We start from the raw sequence: 20,278 nt of genomic DNA on the forward strand, positions 1-20,278 counted from the left end.
CTTGTTGCTTTTATAAATCAATTACTAGCTAAAATAGTTTTTTCATATCTCATTGTTTTCACTCAGATCTAGTAGCCTACCCTCATAACGTTGCTCTGCAATAAAACACACCTGCTGTGAGTTTAGCCACTTGCTTTGCGTTTTATCGATTTGCTATTATTACATGCATTTTACTTTACTATCTTTAAATAATACATGCGTCATATATACACACAAAAACCATCCATATACCGCACACAAACCGACAACTTCTTACAGTGAATCGTTTCAAGAAGAAACCCCCTCTGACGAACCCGCAGACCTCCTTTGAATTTGGCTCTCCGGTCATGCGCATGCGCAATCTGCGGCACGCTGTGCTTCTCCAGAGCAGCTGTTCTGGGTTTGAAATTCCAACATGGCAGAGGCAGTGGTCAGTCCTCCCCACACTAACTTGGAATGGTTTCAAATCGCCAGCATCTGCGCGTAACCCGCACGAGCGTTCACCGGCGTGCCCGTCGGACCGATGCGGCTCTAACCCGAGAGCGTATCCTGTCGTACGAACAGGTAAGAGTTAACCCGGCGATTTTCAAGCATATGAGAATTTAAAAAGAAGCAGAGGCGATGGACTACGGGAGGGAGAGGAGCGCAATGCATGCCCTGTCTGTCCGTGCACCAGCCGGACGGGGATGAAGCCCCTTTCGTGTTCAAATCTACATCCGTGCGATGCTTATTTTGATGCGAGCGGTTTTTGGGCGGCACGCGGCGGGTCGTAAAATGCGCAGGCGGGTGAAGTTTGACATCGGTCAGTAATAGTTCAATATGATTTATTATGGCAACATTAGATCTCGGGTGGGAAAGTGAGCGCGGGGTGGGGTTTGAATTGTTACAAAGTAACTTTCCAGTGCGCGCGGCGCATTATGCATGCATCGTTCCCAGAAAGTTTTCATCTTTGCGCATGCCTTTGAAGCAACCGTGCAATTCCAAAAATGACTTTTTCGAAGAGAATACGCATTTTCCTTAAGTAAAAAGACGCGTGGCGACTGTCTTCGTGTCATTTCGAAACCGATCTCTGTCTTTAAACCCAGCGAGCTTTTTAACCACCGACTGGGAGGAAAAACTGACATGGGCTCTCTGTCGTGGTCATGTGTTTCTTTCCCCTTCCTCTCTCTCTCTCTCTCTCTCTCTCTCTCTCTCTCGCACACTCTCTCTCTCGCACTCTCTCTCTCTCTCTCTCTCTCTCTCACATATTGTCCAAGAGCTTTTGTTGCTTTTGCCTTCTTAATGACATGCATGTAGGTTAAATGTGCACCTGACGGACAGGCCTGGTTTTCACAGCACTGTAATCCGATAGCGGAGAGGGAAAGTGCCGTAAGAAAGACAGAAGCTCCTTTGGAATTCACATTCGGCTTTTCATCCACCGTTTTCGCCTTTGAAAAAGATGATCACTAGCTCCAGTGTACATGGTACGTTGACTTATATATGTTTTAGCTCCAGTGTACATGGTACGTTGACTTATATATGTTTTAGGCATAAGAGTGTGTTTGTGCATGCATTTGTATGTTTTGGTGATGTAATGCGTGCTGTACCTATATCACATAACCTGTGAGAATGCAGATTAACGATGCACGTTTATTTCAGTCTTTAGGCTTGCATTAAAACGCTAGACATGTATATGTATACTGACATGTTCAACTAAGGTGTCAAATGTAATTCTTGTGTGGAATATATAGATGCAGCAATTGCAATTTGCATGACAGTTGTTGCATAAAAATGCGTTTGTCTTAAATTGACAGAATATCGACTTACTGTCAAGATAATCACGAACTTGTGTGGAGAGTTTAAGATAAATGCATTAAATAAAAATCGTTATATATCTTACGAATTAAAGCTTTATGTAATGTCCCATTTTTAGAACAAAATAAATGTTTGAGTTAATCCTGCAATTTCTCTAGAGTTGTTTTTTGTTTAGAAATGTTCCTTGTATTTATGCAAAGTTGCAAACAAAACAATAGCAGAATTCAGACTTAAGTGTAAGCAGTTTGAGATATAGTTTGTAGATGTTTAGTTATAATAAATGACTGATAAAAATAATATAATAAAAACGTCTTCACAGACATGTATTCATAATATTTAAATGATCTTTTTCCTCCTACACTGTAAAAATATTTTGTCATGTACCCTCAAATTGTACTTGATGTATTAACATCTAAGTTAAGTGTTTATGTCTTAAGAGTTGTATTTTTAAATCTGTCTGAATTATCCTGATTAATTTAGGTTACACGAACAAAATGCATTCTTAAGGCTCAGATGCTTTTTAAGGGAGCACTTCCACATTCACTTTTTACCGTGTTTAACACAAAGCTGGCATAGAGAAGTTACCAAAGCGAATTACTGTTTGTAACTGCATACATTTTTCATCCTGAATACAGGACTTCATCCATCAGTCGGGATAGTATATTACGTAGACATTTTATGTAGTGCTTGAACATTATTTGCATGCATTTTTGAAGTGTTCCCTACATCGTGCACATTTCGCATTTTTTCTATTCTTGCTCTTAAATCACACTACTCTTGGACATTTATTTCTCTGTTTTTAATAGCAGCGAGCCACAGTTCTGCCGACGTTGTCGGGCTCAATGCTTGAGGTCAGAAACTATTGATTTGTTGACAGTTACGCCCCTGTCATCGCAAACTCATAGTTTTCAGGACAATGAATTTTGATTTATTTGAAAGGAAATACATTTTGACATTTGGTTCTGGCCATCACCCATCCAAACCAACAGAAACAGCTGCATTTTTCTGTCATGATGATAATAGTTTGTATTCACATCCCTCTTTCATTTGCATTTTTGTATTTAAAAACACAATTTAAATGGCCTGCCTAAGAAGACTGAAGTGTGTTTTCCAAGCCTCTTCAACTCTGTCGATAGAAACGTGTTACCCGATGAGCGTTGTCATGACTGTAGAGTGTTTTTGTGTGTTGGGTTTTAATCAAAGTGGACATCGAGAATGTGTTTTTTTTCCCTGTGGGGAGGTCTAATAAGCCATTAGATGTGTAATGTTCGAACACTTTTCAGAGGTCTATAAACACGACGAGCATCGGTGATCTGATTTAAACATTTCAAGTTTCGGATGGGGTTGTTTTTAACAAATATTATGCAAAGCTTGTATTGATATTATTGTGATATGCGCGCGGGGTGGCTGCCGAAGCGTGTCCTTGTAGACGTGCAGATGTGTGAAAACGCTGCTGGTGTTAACTCGGTCCTGATTTAACCCCAGGCTGGGCTTTATAAGCATGTTAAGTGACACGACAGCTTCACACGCTCCTGATTGCACGGCACGTCTGTCTGCGCGTGTGCGCTTGGCTTTGTGCGCCGGGTTGACACGAAACCTCATGTCGAGTTTTGCGGTTTGTGTGATGACAGATGCCGACCCCTCCCCTTTTCAGCACCCTCTTTTCTTGATGGATCTGATGTATCTGGTGTTGACATTCTAGCACAGAGCTACAGGCGCTCGGCTATATACACAAACCTACAGAAGACGGCATGCAGACGTGCCACTGATGCGGCAATTAGCAGACGCATGCACGCAATTAGATCCACTGTGCCATTTTGGCAATATTGTGACAAGATGCAAACATATAGTGATAGCGTTTCTTCGTTAGTTGATGGTGTATTTTGAATGTAACATGAATGTGTTTTTTTATTCAGCCGTCTATATAATTCAGTTAATTGGCTTTAAGACACATTCTTTGCAAATGATTTCCAATGTGGCAAATCTGTTAAACGCAGCATAAACGGTTAAAAATAGACAACAGAGAGATTTTCTGGTAGAAATATGAGTGAGCAAAGTGAGATGTTTTTAAATCAGTTTTTTTTCTCTTTTGTAATTATTATACGTGATGTTTTTGACCTTATATTAATTGGGAGACTTTTGACTATTTGTACTTTTTAAAAGTCACATGTTAAAAATAAACTAGTGAACAGCTGATTGGATAAAAAACATAAATCCAAAACATCCACTTTCACTTAAATGTGAATTTTAACTTTTTATGTTTATGGAGGCGTTACTGTGTATTTTTATACCCATATACAATCTAATCTTAAATCTAAATCTTTTTTTAGATTGTTGCACAAACTGTTACTTGTAATACTCTACATTCTAGTTGGATTTTTTGTGTTAATGTGACCATCAGTAAAGTTTCTTTGTTTTTAAAGATAAACCTCACACCTGAAACCTGCGCAGCTATAATTTTTGTAATTAGATTTCAACGTCTTCCCGTTCAGCTGACTTACAGTTTGGAAAACAGTCTTACATTTTCATGTTTGACCATTATCGTTTGAGGGCTTTTGGAGAAAAGTGGAAAATAGATTTTACATAAACTTTTTCTTTTTTACAATATTTTGTAAGGCTAAATGAAGCTGACTACATTAGGTTACACCAACAGAAGTTATTGTCAAGTCAAAGATGAAAGCAATAACTACACCTTCACCTTCTTCAGTGTACAAAAGAGTCTTTTTATTGATCTGTATTTGTAATCTTGGGGCTGTTGTGATGACTGTGTTTGGCAGGTATGTGTTTTTGAAGCAAATGCGTCAGGTTGGGATTTGTTCGGGAGGTATTACTCATCACGGCTTGACGTGGGTTATGTAGTTTTGAGATGTGATTTTTTTGTATTCTCATGACAATAGATTTGATTCTTACTAATTGTAATCTTGATCTTAGTTACAGAAAGTAGAGTGAAAAGTTAGAGATTGTTGCTGTTGAGTGTTTATAGGTCAGGTGCAGGTGGGCGGTTATGACCACAAACTTATATCACAGTATGAGTAATTTTCATGGCGTTATAGATATCACCGTATGGATGTTTCTAGAAATCTATCTTTTGAAAAGGTTTCAATTTTATTTTCCGTATTGCTTATAATTAATATCATTTCTTCTCTTTTTATTTCTCAAATGATGCAGGCAAATAAAATGCGTACTGTACCGCAGATCCTCGGGCACGCAGGTATTTTTCTTCCTCGCCCAGGGTTGGTGAAAGACGAGCTGTTTGGTGCGTTAGGCGTGTAAGTGGCCCGGGCCTCCTGGGATTGTTTGTATAAATGAGAATGACAGGTTTTATCTCAATCTAATGGTGACAATTAAAGGAACCTTCATAGTAACTCCGCTCGCAGGCGGATGAGCACCTTGGGGGATCTCGGGGGCCGTTTCAAATTGATGAAACACTCATCTGTACAGACGGATACATTTGTCAGACCGTGTAACAAATCTTATTCGGTACCCCCTGTCTACATTTCAGACGAAAGCTCGACTCAAATGAAATCAGTAGTAACGGCTTGTCATCTTTAAGCAAATATGTTAAGCGTTGCTTGCGTGCGTTTCATCCCAACGTATTGGAGGGACCCCAGGGGAGACGGACAAATTTCATTCTCTCTCTCTCTCTCTCTCTCTCTCTCTCTCGTGGCAGCTGGTTGTGTTATCTTGTGTTCGATTCTGTTCGTGCTGACAATTCTTTCACAGATCTGAGCTGGAGTGCATTTGGAAGAGGTTGCAGCTGTCTGTTGCTATACCGAGAGATGCGTTTGCTCTACTGCAAAGATGAAGGACCATGAATCCTTGACACCCCCCAACCCCCCCCCCCCCCTTCTCTCCACCAGCTCATTTAGACACTGTCTGTCTGTCTCTTCACCCTTTTTCCCTCTCTCTCTCTCTCTCTCTCTCCCTTTGAGTGACAGCACATAGGATGTGTTTTTTTAAATGTACCTGTGCACATTATCCTTGATGTAGGTCCGGATCGTTTCTGTGTCACGGAAGTGTGCATTGATACGTAGACTAATCCATATTTTAGCATTTTTAAGTCCGTGGTACTGGAATTGTGTTATTAAAGACACAAGTCGTGGTTGTTGTACTTTATGGATTTGTAATGATCATATGGATTGTGGAACTGTGCTGGGATGCGGTTTAATGCGCAAACGTCTCTTTTGTGTTTCTCTAGTAAACGCACAATGTTGTGATGGCGAACGACGTCAGACAAAGAGCCCGTCAGATGTCGGGATGTAAAAGATTCATTGTAAACCCTTAAAGAGGTGAAGTGCGTCTCCATGCGGTGAAGCTGCACGCATTGATTTGCAGAACACTCGATTTGATTCATTTAGCTGCGTGCGGGTCATTTCAAGTCCATAATCGTTTGTAAGTTGTTTGTCTTTTCTTATCATCAGTGTCACGCAGTGGTGTAAAGAGTACCTGAAAACCATACTTAAGTAAAAGTACAGATACCTTGCAGCGAAAACTACTCCATTACAAGTTACAAGTCACCAATTCAAAAATGACTTCAGTAAAAGTCTTAGAGTATCTGAATTTAACAGTACTTGAGTATTTTACTCGTACTGAATGTAGGCTCAAAGCAGCACTAGTCCTTGAACACTTAAGAGACATGTCAGTGAAAAACAAGAAACAGTTGATTTGTGAGGTGAGCAATCACATTTATTTTCTTAAATCAAAATAAGACTGAACACCTCAAAATTGCAACAAATCATGGTGGACACCATAACACTCAAGTCTCATTTAAGCTCAAGTGATCATAATAAACCAAACTCTTTCAAAAGGTTTCTTCAATATAACGGATAAATAAAATAATGTTAAGTCCAATTAAAAAGTCAAAGCCTTTTTAAACTGGGCATGCTGGTTTTGGCCTCATCATCAGCTGCTGTCATGTCCTCATTTCACATAAACCGCCAGCGATTGACATTGATAACCCTATCCTAACCCTAATTGATAATGCACTCTTTATTCACATAAAGAAGCCATGTTGACAAGTTTTAGTAAGTAAGAGCAAAACCCACAAGATATAGTACCTTCAATGCCTTGTAAATGGCTATATTAATTCTTCTGTATCAAAAATAAACTGCCGCAAAAGAATGATGGGTACCAGGTGAAATGTAATGTGTAATTGCATTAGTCATTACAAATGTAGTGGAGTAAAGAGTACATATACTTGTTCAAAAATGTAGTCAAGTAGAGAGTAAAAGTTGCTAATATCTTTAATACTCAGTACAACTACAAAGTAGCCAAAAAGATACTTAAGTACAGTAACTAAGTACATTTACTCCAATACTTTACACCACTGGTGTCACGCCGGTACAGTCCATGTAAATGTGTGTTTTTAGCATTTGTCAGCACCGAGTCTGATCTGTACTTAGCCAGCGATGTGATCTGATCTCGGGAGCAGCGCCGTGTAACCGTGATTGACAGTCAGCAGGGAAAATCCGAGCGCCGGCGGTGGACTCTGTTCATTATGATGATACGCTGGCAGGCAACACACAGACTGTCACCGTAATGACAACAGCAAAACAAAATCACATTATGCTGGCGCTTGGCGTTCAACTCCAGCACGGTTTTAAACTCTTTATTTTAAAGATGAGATGGTATTTTAAAGATTTGTTGATAGCAGGGGTGTGTTTGCTTTGGAGCTTTGTTGACGGTGCTTATTGTTGCTCTCTTGTTTGTAAGTCACTTAAAACTGCAATCCGTAACTTTCGGTTAAAATTAAACAATACTGTCTCCTAACATTGTCCCAATTCGCAATCGAAAGGTTATAATAATGATTTGTTATTTGAATTGTCAGGTCGGATGTTGTGGGAAATGTCAGCGAACACGTAAAGATTTGCACCTGCAATGTGATGTTTCGAACAGAGATGGCGATAGAGAGGCAAAAGCGCGGATTGTTGCTTTAAGAAAGCCTCTGTTAAATAAATAAATAAATGTTAATGTTTGGGAATGTTTAATATTGTTCAAGTAAGGACTGGGTGATACTTCGGGGGAAAAGGAATAATGTAATATTTTATCCACGTGTCTATTTATTTTTGTTTGTTTGTAGATGTCTTGAAGTGCATGCATTGTTTGAAAAACAATCATTTAAGCCAAACACGTGTTTTTGTAATTCTATTCAAAATGTTTAAAATAAGATGTACAATACTGTTAAAATGTAGTAACGTTTTCTAGAAAAATCATGTCTATATCGTACGTATCGCCCAGCCACTGCTTCTTCTTTCAGAGAAATGTAAAGCGTGCAAACGTCCTCTTTTTATACCCAGTTCTTTTTTTGTTTGGGTTCTGTAGAGCCGTGAGGATAGAGTAAAAGCTCTTTCATGTGTCTCATACACAGGGGTGAAGTTAATGCAGCCCCTCGCTTCAAACAAACGATGTAAATTATTAGAACGCAACATAAGCGCAGCTCTCGTCCTTTCTCTTTTCTAGCATTTCAGACAATGAGTGCGAGCTTTTGTTTCCCTCTCCCTGGTCACCGAAGCTGTCTGCCGGCATAAAGAGAAGTGGCAGCGCGTTGCCTGCTGGGGATTGGTTGCGAGCACTCAATCCCCTGGTGGGAAAAACCAGTTTTAGCAGCGGACCCGTTAATCTCGGCAGCGCGCGGATTCCCACATTTGCTTGAGTAATTATCATACCCCCGGTGGCAAGGAGAGAGACGTCGCCTTAAATCACTGATGTCTTCATTACTCTGTTTACATTTTAATTAGACATTTCAAACTTTTTGATTTTTAATGGGCTTTGCAGAACGAGAACTCTTCTCTTTAGATGAAGGGAAGAGACGTGCCGAGACTGTGCGAAAGGCGACCCGCGCTTCTCTGAATACTTAAGAGATGACAATGATTATTTACACTTTGACCTTTGATGCTGTGAAGAAGACAGAAGTGCGTTGTGGGTTGCGTACCTGAGAAGTAATGTTTGAATGGGACGAATTGATGGCTGATTGTGAAAGTTGCACAACCGATAAAAGGTGGAACGCTTTCTGATGTCCTTAATTGCTGCTTTGTTGATGCTCTTTTTGTTGCTGTGATGGTCTATAATTGTGGATTTGAATAAACGTTAAATACAATTCTTGGAAAAACTTTTTATATGCCTTTGAATAGAAGGGGCACGTAAGAAATGTCCACAGTTTCCTTCTAGCTAAAATACGACCTTTATCATTGAACAACCTTGACAACTAGAGGAGCCATTTCAGTCTCATTTGAAGATGTTCTTTTGTGTGCATAGAGGAATTTCCAAGACCGCTGAAGTGTCTGTAAACGCATGAAGACAATAAGGAAAATTAAAGAAACGCATGTAATAAATAAAGTGCATTGAAGAGAAACCAAGCCGTCAATTTTTTGTACTCAACAAGTTTGCTGTTGACCGCGTACTCGCACGCCGAGGGTCAGACCTACAATGTGTCTGTTCTTTTACATTAAAAAAAAATCCAAAATTGCATATTCTCCTTGAATTTGCCCTCTGTCAAATTTTTGGAGGGTTTTGATTGAAAAGCATCGCTCACCTATCGTAGACCGCCCGGTTGGTTCTCGCAGGCATGGCTTTCTTTTATTGCAGATGGGTAAAATCTCTTTCTTTGATTCATTTGTTTGATGTTTCGTGACATTTAAATTCATACGAATTACCCTGAGCTGGGGAAAACATGGCCGTGTGAAGATGGCAGTCATTTTGAAGCCCAGCTTGAAGAGGGAATTATATCATCTAATGAGAACATAAAATCGTAATTAATGTCTTGAAATTAGCCTGTGAGAAAAAGTGTCCATTGATATGCATGACAGAAAATATTCATGGACGTGAAAGCGAGAGCCAATATTTTGTCTGTTTCTTTTCTCCCCCTCGTCTTGCCGGCGCGCACGAGAGAGAGCGAAAAAAATCCTTCAGGAATGATGAATTGAGTCATCACGTTCGCCGGCTAATTGTCTCAAATTGATATTTTGATGTACTACTAAAGATCACATAAAAGCAGTCAGATCTTAATTAGGCTGATGATGGTGGGGGGACGTGAGCGATCGCGCGCCGCCGCGGCGCTAACTTCCATCCGTTCCTGACGGAGCGCGGATTGCTTGACAGGTTGGCGTCGGGCCAGAGATTGATAGGAGGAACCTTGAGCGCGGCGGAGAGGAGCTGTGTGAGGCCTGTCGGCGGGAGTGCAGGCAGATGGGAAGGTGCTGTGGAGGTTTAAATGCATCGGGCCTGCAGGAAGGACACTTGCTTTGAAAGCTTTCCTCCGTGCTTACGCTTACGGATACGCTTGCGTTAGGGCTGACGCTTGTGTGGGCATGACTAAAATCTTCATCTTAAAGTCACAGTATATAAACAACAATGTAGTTATTTTTGTGTTTAAAAATCAAGTAGCATTGACTGTTTGGGGATAATCTAACCTGTTGAAAAAAACAGCATATGCTGGTTTGTGCTGGTTTAAACTGGTCATGTGTTGGTCCTTCGCTGGTTTAAGCTGGTCAAACCAGCATCAACAGTGTAATGAAGGATTGTTCATGCAAAAAGAAAAGTTCTGTCATCATTTATTTAACTTAACGTGGTTGAAAACCTGTGTACATTTGTAAACTAACGGTGCGGTTTAGTGTGTTGACAAAATGTTTATATGCTCTCCTACTTGTACCTCGCTTTGGATAAAAGCGTCTCCCAAATGAATAAATGTAAATGTAAATATGACTCTTTCTTCTGTGGAGCACAAAAGACGATATTTTGAGTCTATCAATTGTTTGGTGACCAACATTCTTCAAAATATCTTCTTTTGTGTTTTGCAGAAGAACAAGGTTTGAAATGACACGAGGGTGACAGAATTTTCACGTTTGAGTGTGAGCTGTTCCTTTAAACGAGCTGGACAGCTGGACATTTGGAGATGGTTTGGGTTAGTAAAGCGCAACAGAGCGGCAGGCCGGTGATCTGCAGTCGAGGTGCGCGGGCGCTGGCTGCGCTAATGATGGGTGCTAATGTAATTAGCTCATCCCAGCAGTCTGCAGAGCTGCGCTTTTCAGCTGTCTCGCTCACCCCGCTCAGCGCTGACCCCGACTCACCCCGGCCTTTAACGGCCTACCTCTCTCCTCCCAGGCATTACCCTGCATTTAGTGACAGCCTCGCCATTTGTCGAGTTCCGGCTCCAAAACCTGCGTGCATTTTCCTGTTGAAGTCAAAATGTGCGCTATTTATTATTTCTTGATGCACGTTTCTAGTGTTATTGTGCATGATTCACCAATGCATGTTATTCATAAATGCTATTAAAAATGTAGTTATTCACTTCTGAAACGTTGTGTTTTTTTATTGCGTGTATATACTGTACATCAGCATTATATCATCTATCTGCCGCCATATCATTCAGCCACTGATTTTAATCGTATACTGCATAGGTATTGCATGCATTAAAATTTCCATAAATTATTAAGCGCAACTTTGTATAAAAGGACACTGGTGCATCTGCTGGTGCCACGGAGCACGTGAAGTGTCCTTCATTCATGCCCTTCAACAGAGATAATGATGGAATAGATGTAAATTTCATGAATTTAATTGTTGAAATTGTATCGTATGGAAATTTCTATATCGATATTAAGTTACGACACAAACCATTAGCTGCGCGCCGCTGAGGCGTTCCCATCTTCAAGTTAGCACTTTTTGAGATGGACGCTTGAAGATCAAACGTACGACAAGCCTGCATTTAAGTCCTAAATGTTGATGCTTTAATTGTAAATTTAGTGGTGTAATTGCCGCCGAACAAAAGATTTCCCTCTTTTGTGCTGGAGTTGATTAATATGTGGAACGTTCAGTGTTTAGAGGCCTGGCAGGAGTGGATTATAATGATCATTCCCCTGGGCCTGGACGAACGTTTTATTTTTTAGGATGTCTGAACAAGCCCCCCCCGTCTTTTGCACCCCCCACCCTTCCTTTTTCACCCCGTTCAGCAGGCGTTGAGGATGACCCTGTTTCCTCACTCCTAAGTAGAACCAATTTGGTTTGGAATGAGCCTCAAGGTTTCTCTTAATGAGATTCCCATATGATCCGTCACATTTCCACCGAGAGTTCCGCCGATCGTTTTTGTTTGTGAAACGCTGACGTTCTCTGCTCACGCTGCTTGAAGGCGTACCTTTATCACGAGGTGTTCATTAATTCTGTACATTTCTTCCATTTCCGTTGTTGATTGTGATAGACTAACAATTTGAATTCTTGCAACTTGTTTTCCACGTGTTGTTTTACTCGTACAAATTCCAAACCCCAAGCATGAGGTTTCATGTATGACTGGATGAAAACAATAACAGTTTAGTATATTAGTAACTTGTCACAAAATGTGTTTATTAAATTCCTTTCCAATATGACCTTACATGAAATTATTTTATTTAGTCACATATATGTGACCCTGGATCACAAAACCAGTCTTAAATAGCACTGGAATATTTGTGGCAAAAGCCAACAAAACATTGTATGGGTCAAAGTTTCGGTTGTTTTAATGCCAAAAACCATTAGGATTATAGGATATTAAGTAAAGGTCATGTTCCATGAAGATATTTTGTAAATTTCCTACCATAAATATATAGATATTTTGTTAGTTTCCTACCATAAATACATCAAAACTTTATTTCTGTGAGTAATATGCTGTGCTAAAGATTTCATGTGGGAAACTTTAAAGGTGATTTTCTCAGTATTTTGATTTGTTTGCACCCTCCGATTGCAGAGTTTTAAATCATTTTATCTCGGTCAAATACTGTAACAAACAAATTTCCAGTATCAATCGAATGTTTATTTATTCAGCTTTCAGATGATGTAAAAATCTCAATTTTGAAAAGTTGACACAAGACTGGTTTTGTCGTCCGGGGGCCACACATATTTTGCATTTCAAATTGGTCCAAATGAAGCCTCTGCCCTTAGCAAACATAGTAAAATTTGGCATAAACCTCAATCTTTCCGTTTTAACAAACATCAAAGCCCCAGCAGAGACTTATGTAATATAAATCACTATAACTTTCATTTTTTTATGTGATGCCAGATCGTAGCGCGCCGCCCCTTTAAGAGACCGAGCGCAATGGTATGGCTTGTTTAGAATTTGGCCTATTTGATGATCCCTTTAAATGTCCATGTGGAATTGCGTTAATTTAAAAGAGAAAGAGCTCATATAGAGTTCAGCAGAAATCCTGGGCTTTATGAGGGCTGGCACCTCTTTTCTGTTCATTATCGTGAAATCACCTCAGGGAGGAATGTTGACTTTTCACCGTCCAGAATAGCTGCTAATGTGCAGTGTAACAGCGCACGCTGCCATTTTCAGCTGCCGTCACTAGAGATCTCGGTACGCTGCAACATTTATGTATCTAATATCTATGTATTTTTTCTTTTTAAAATCAAAATCTTCCATATGATGCTTTGATAGTTTGATTATTACGCGTTTTGTTTAGTAACAGTTCTATAGTGAACCCTTCTGCATGTATAGCTATGAGCAGCAGATTTTGAAAAGATTTGTTAATATCTATTACTTATATCTTTCTGCCAGTTTTATTTCACAGCAGGATTTTAAACTCCAACTAAAAGCTGTCGCTCGGGGCCCGAGTGCCTCAAGTTCTATTTAGCATTTGTTGGACTGTTTTGTTCTGGTGCGTCTGGCTCGTACGGCCATTGTTGCATTTTTCATTCCGTAGCCTGACGACATTTCTTCCACATTTTAATGCTCCCAAAAGCCTTTTGCCTCTTTGTTTCCATTATTCATTCCAAAAAGTTCTGCATTTGGAGGCCGGCAAGGAAGAGAGGGGGTGAAAAATAATTTGTGTCTGACGAAATTTATGTGCAGCGAAGTCAGCGCTTTATGCAAAACCTCGACTTTATGCAACTGTGGGGCTGTGTAGGAGGCCTGAGCATGCTCTTGCGTGCATGGCAGTCTGTGTGTGTGCGTGCGTGCGTGCGTGCGTGCGTGCGTGCGTGCGTGTGTGTGTGTGTGTGTAAGGAAGCGAGAACAAATCTGTGTGTGTGTGTGTGGGCCTGTCATGCTGTCACCCAGGCCTAATGTCTCTCCCGAGGGTACCTGGAGGAGAGCCGTACCCACCCAGTCAGCCTTTAGCTGGGGCGCGCGGTGACACCAGCCTTCCCGCGGAGACTGGAGGTGTCACTGTATGTATGTAAACCAGTGACAGATGACTGGAGACATGCAGACTGGAGAGACCAGTCATGAAGAAAAAAATCCGCTTCTCCCTTCATCTCCCGTCCACAGCTCAGACGCAGAGCCATGAAAGAAAAACAGCGAAACAAAACAGCCCGGCCTTTAGTTGTGACACTCCCTCGTGTTTATCCGGCGTGACGCATCGTGCTACTTAAAGCTGCGTTGGTTATTTGGGGGGTTATTTCTGAATTGTTCTTTGTGACATTTGCTTGTTTTTAAGTCTTAACCGAATTAAACGTGTGATCTTGAAGTCGACGGTCTTTTGGTGCAATTCATTGTCTCAATGCGTCTGTTGCATTTTCACTGGATAGTCCAAGCAAAATATTTTATTTACCCTCATGTGGTTCAAAATCTGACTCTTTCTTGTGTGGAACGCAAAAGAAGATATTTTGAGAAATATACGGAAGTCAGTGGGTGGTCAATGTTGTTTGGTTACCAACGTTCTTCAAAATATCTTCTTTTGTGCTCTGCAGAAGAAAGAAACCCATACAGGTTTGACATGACATGAGTGCGAGTAAATGATGACAGATTTTCAATTTTGTGCTAACTATCCCTTTAAGAAGCAAAGATCTTTATTTGCAGTCTAAATCTTGTTACATCCTTACGATTTCCATCTCTTCTCCCGGTGTAGTAGGTCTAGGTAGTGCACACAGGCGCGGACGGTAATTGCGAACGAGCGAAGATTTGGCGAGCCGGAGCCTCGGGCAGCTTTACGGGGTCACAGGTCGCCGGGGTCAGTGTTACACAGCGCAGCCTCACTTCAACCCTGTCTCTATGGAAATGCGACCTGCGACGTCATGCCGTTGTCGTCAGCACTCGCCATCTTCGGCTCGTGTCTTTAACCCGAGCGTTTGGGGAAGCCAGGAATGCACTCGGCTGTAATTTCATGCCTTTTACAGATGGAGAAAGAGACTCTTCAGGTGATAGTATTGTACTTGTGCAAAGAGGTGTTTGAAAGCCAGCTGTGTTGTGATCTCACACGTAGATTGAATGGCTGCTGCGTTTTCTACGCTTCAATTTCCTCTTTAACATTCATCAGGGAGGCCCTGGAACACATCTGCCCGTCGCGGGTGTGAAACGGAGACCCTGGCGGCAGATATCGCTGGCAGAGCAACTGCAGTTTTGAGACGGAGACGTCTTCATTGTTAAAGTTGTTTCGTGGAAGTGCATTGACCCAGAGCTATTTTGTTACTCTGAAAAAACGGAGCCAGAAACGACGTCGCTATATTTTAGGTCAGCGCCCACACACGGAAAAGTAGTTTTGAGATAAATTGTTCGTCTTTCGCCGAGGTGTTTATAAAGCGTTTTTAGATTTCTCAACCCAAGTGCACTTTTTCAGGCGGGGCTGTCCGGCGCGGGCACGGCAGCAACAGATTAATAACGACAGCGTTGTTTTACTGCAGACTAAGACGCGCTGAACTCTGAAAATCCTCAAGGACAAATTCTAAACTTCTCATCCAGGAATTGTTGTTATAAATATTTTTTATAAAATTCCACATGAAAGGTCAACAATTATATACCATGGTGAAAGATACTAAAAAGTATATTAAATTAAATGCTAGGATTATGAGTCGATCAATATTTTTAATTTTTTTCGTTTACACCAAAAGATATTTTGAAAAATGTTGTTAACTGGACCACATTCACATTTGTTTTGTGTCCATACAATAGAAGTGAAGTGGGGTCCAGTGCTGTTCGGTTACCAACTTTCTTCAAAATATCTTCTTTTGTGTTCTGCGGAAGACAGAAAGTCATACAGGTTTGACAAGACGGTGCGTAAATGATGATCATTTTTGGGTGAACTATTATGTCACTATTATGTTACGTCAACTAATGTTAAAAATGACACAACTTCTTGATTTTAAAACGTTATGAAAAAATACAATAGTGCTTTGTATTAAGGTCAGATCTTACTTCCCTTTCCATTTAATTCTTAGCGTGTGAACAGGAAAGTGAGATGTATCGGAGCTTGTTATACATGTCGGGGTGTAAAGTGACCCGCTATTTTTAGTTTCGCACCAAGCAATTCACATTCGAGCACTTGCTGACCTCGGGTTGTGTATATTGAGGAGTGGGATTTGTTCCTTAATAGAATTGTATCTAATTAATTAGCTTTTAATTGGAAGAATACAGAACATGCAAATACAGCACATTCGCATTCAATCGTTACTTAACTGCATAAATAATCTGCTTTTAATGGCAGGTGGCGGCCCTTTAAAGGATTGTTGTCATTTGACTGGTGACGGCTATCAAAGCTGCTCTTTCCATCCCTTGCCGCTCTTTGAGATCTCATTATGCATATTAAACTAAAGCCGTCACAGAACCAAAGTAGTTGTGGCATGAGACCAAAAGTTGAACACGGTTTCATTTTTGCTGTGATGCGCATGGGCGTCTGTTGACCGATAAGAGTTTGTTGTTGAATTGTGAGTGATGTTAGGATTAGGGTGAACTGTTTATTTTATTGTTTTGTTATGATTCTTAAGTGAATCTCAAAGGGGCAGGTCACCCAAAAATAAAAATTCTGTCATCGTTTACTCACCCTCAAGTTGTTCCAAATCTGTATCGTAGGAATAAATGATAAATTTCTTTGTTCTGTTGAACACAAAAGAAGATATTTTGAAGAATGTTGGAAAGCAAACCGTTCTGAGGCACTTTTGACTACCATTGTCATTTATCCTACTATGGTAGTCAATGGTGGTCAAGAACTGTTTGGTTACAAGCATTTTTCCAAATAGAGAAAATATTTTCCCTGTGTTTATCAGAACAAAGAAATTCATACAGATTTGGAACAACTCAAGGGTGCGTAAAAAATGAACTGTCCCTTTAAGAGAATTTTAAGAAATGGAGCGGAATGTTATGTGCAGTATTTTATAAGTAGAAACACACAACATTTGTACACTTTTCTTGATCTGCACCATCAGATAGCATAAACTCACAACATCACACAACAAAAGCAGTTGAAATATAGTCTGAAAAACAATAATCTCATCAGTAACCGCATAATTTATTCATGCTGCAGTGCATGCTGGGAGCTGGCGAACCCTTCACGAATCAGCCGCATTATTTTTATGAAAGTCTTCAGAAAGCTCTATTAGACACGGGGGGAATGTTTTTTTAATGTAGTTTTTAAGTCATTTACTTTCATTGGTATCTCTTACCTTCAAAATCCTACTTATTTTGTAATGTAATTAAATATCGGCTATTTACTTTCTTCCTCGATGTTTCTTTCCACATTGTGTAGCGCTGAGAAACCTTGGTAGGTGTCCTTCTGTTTGGAGTGCTTATTCTCCAGCATCCCTCAGACTCAGCGTCTCATCCGGCCGTCTGTCCTTCAAATCTCTGTTACAGACTCACGTTTTCAATTTACAGGCATTAAGACGATCAGCCATCTGCCTGTAAACCGGCATCGCTGTGGTTACGGGGTATTTAGCGTGGAAGAGCAACAGTATCGAGAAGCTTTATTTGCGATTCATCACGGACTTGTAAAGGAAAACTGCCGATGATCAGAGGCAAGCTGGAAATGTCAATTCAATATTCGGCCACTTAGATCCTCAGTATTCCTGTCAAACGGCTTTTACTGCCGGTGACTGTGATCTGAGCCGTACGGCAAACGTGCCTTTAAAGCTCTTCAATGCGGTTAAAAGTGGTGTGCAAATGAAAGCTATTAATATTTATTAACACTCTGATGCGTGAGGTTAAAAGCGCCCTCTCCACGTGTTGCGTTTGCCCGTTCGATTAATCGCGGTGTTGATGGTCGTCACAGTCATGACATTAAAGGTTACACGCATCGGTTATCGTCCCGGTGCGTGGGTTCATGGGAATATCATAACTTTGATGGATGTTTCAGAAAAGTCCTGTTTCTTACCATTCACTGTCATTATGAGTTTCAGTCACCATTCACTTTCATTATCAGTTTCAGTCACCGTTCACTTTCATTATCAGTTTCAGTCACCATTCACTTTCATTATCAGTTTCAGTCACCATTCACTTTCATTATCAGTTTCAGTCACCATTCACTTTCATTATCAGTTTCAGTCACCATTCACTTTCATTATCAGTTTCAGTCACCATTCACTTTCATTATCAGTTTCAGTCACCATTCACTTTCATTATATGAAATAAAGATGCAATAAAAAGTGAATGGGGACCGGGGCTGACATCGCTTATGTTTCATGAAAGAAAGTTATACGCATTTGAAACAACATGAGGAACAGCAACTGAATGTGAAACCGCCCCTTTAAGTATGTCAAAAAATATTATACATTAGGTTTTATGTCTTTTCTTGAATAATTAGTTGCAGTTTTTATCAACACTAAATGACATTGTTTAAATATATTTGTTCATATGAACTAAAGCTGTGTTCAACGGAAAACAATTTTCATTGTAATATCAAAATTGATATTTATGTTGTTCCTAACATGTTAACATGTCATTTTCTGATACTTTTTATTGTCATACACCGAATACATTTGATGTGATCTTTCTTTAACCCAACCAGAATCGTCGGGGCTCTCCCTCCCGCTGTTTATCTGCGTATTCTCCGGTCAAAAAACCTTCCCATCCCATCTCAACCTGTTTCTTTTGCCTTTCTTTTTGCTCAGCTGAGCATTTGTCTTCACAATTGCATTAGCTCGAAGTTCTACCTTTTGTCTCTCTTGTCAAATCAATATGCGGATGACAGGAGAACCCCGGGCGTGAGGTATCACTCTCTCAGAGCGAGACAGATCTGTCTGTGTCAGGGCCCCGGCTCAGAGCCGAGGCTGCTGGGAACACGTTGGAAACTCAACACTGACGGAGGGGAGGAGATTTGGTTTTGTTTAACCTTCCAAAAGTCTACAGAGTGCATCTCCTTTTGCTTTCTTCTGTCAGAACCGTAGTGTAGTCCTGTTAGGAATGAGACCACGGAGGACAAATCTGCACACTTCAGTATCAACATGATATGTGGGAAGAAAACCGCTACAAATGCATTACAGTTTCTTGACAAAATTTGTTCCTGTCATTCTAAAGGCATCTGTCTGTCACTGCTTCCATCCATCCATCGATCCACTGATCCATGCAGTTTTAATAATCATGGTAACCGAGTAGTTTTACATTTATTATAAAAAAAACATAATTTTGTTTATGCGCAGCAAAAATGAATTTCTTTTTATTTTTAAGTACAAATAAACATTCTTAAATCTGTATACATTTAGTTGACAAGGAAAGTGATTACGATATTAAATTCCTGTTTTCTTAAAACAAGCAAAAATATCTGCCAGTGGGGTAAGAAAAATAAACTTGAATTAAGTACTTAATAAAGAGGTTCAACTTCATTCAAGTTCTTTTCTTATCCCACTGGCAGATATTTGTATTCGTTTTAAGCATAAACTTACATAATTTTTATAGAATCTTTTAGAAATAAGATTTAAAGGAGTAGTTCAACTTGCTGTCATCATTTACGCGACCTCTTGTCATTTCAAACCTTTTTGAATTAATTTTTTCTGCAGAACACCAAGGAAGATATTTTGAAAAATGTTGGTAACGGAACAGCACAAAATCTTCAAAATATCTTCTTATGTGTTGTGCGGAAGAAAGAAAGTCATACAGGTTTCAAATGACAAGAGGGTGAGTATGGTGACAGAATTTTCATTTTGAAGGTGAACTACTCCTTGAATGTCACGTTCCTTGTGAACTTAATGTAACTTTGTTTTTTGCAGTGTGCTTACATTATTGGTCTATTATTTATGCCTATAAACATTGTTTCTTTATTAAATGTTGTTTCAAATGGGGTGAATACTGTAGCGAAGCAGCCAACAAGTGTCTAGGATGCACTCCCATCATCCCATAATACACGAGTAATGTGAGCGATAGCGCTGCTTTGCAAACACTGGCCGTGGATTTGTTTCTCATGCTTGAACGTGTGAACTGTAACCGGCTGTGCTTGTGCTCTGGTGTTTTGTATTTGGGTGACTGAAACATGTCACAGCGTCAGTGGGCGAGCCAATTTCCCCAGCAACCCTCTTTCATTTGTTAAAGTTTGCTGTACAGCAAGGCTACCTCACTTCAGTAACTTTGTAACCGAGTATAGCCCTGAGATTTCTATTTCATACTGACCAAAGATTGCTTCGGCTGCCTCATTCCACCTTTTGTACGGCCAGTATTCTGCGTCTGACCTTTCTTACTGCTGCAGTCAATAGTGAGTGCTTGAGCTGTGGGCCCTGGACACGACCGTGCAATTTACAGCTGGGGACCGCACTGTCCGGCCTTTGTTTCTCTGTCTTTACGTCTCCTCTCTTAATTAAAGCAATATTGAGGTTTTAATTGCTGTTTATTGGGTCTGTAATG

General features: G+C 40.2%; 1 protein-coding gene across 2 annotated transcripts in view; it reads left to right on the forward strand.

The window, feature by feature from the left end:
• Positions 1-415: 415 nt before the first annotated feature.
• The window catches only part of fign (fidgetin), a 51,731-nt gene continuing 31,868 nt past the window's right edge, over positions 416-20,278 (forward strand). The window contains exons 1-2 of one of the 2 annotated variants that reach the window (XM_057336990.1): positions 433-543; positions 1,315-1,442. In XM_057336990.1, coding sequence (XP_057192973.1) covers positions 1,418-1,442 — 25 coding nt within the window. In that variant the 5' untranslated portion in view covers positions 433-543; positions 1,315-1,417. Of the gene's footprint in view, positions 544-1,314; positions 1,443-20,278 lie in introns of both variants that reach the window. The other variant, XM_057336991.1, reaches the window with a different exon arrangement.

Source organism: Triplophysa rosa, linkage group LG6 (assembly GCF_024868665.1).
Source record: "Triplophysa rosa linkage group LG6, Trosa_1v2, whole genome shotgun sequence".
Classification (NCBI taxonomy): domain Eukaryota; kingdom Metazoa; phylum Chordata; class Actinopteri; order Cypriniformes; family Nemacheilidae; genus Triplophysa; species Triplophysa rosa.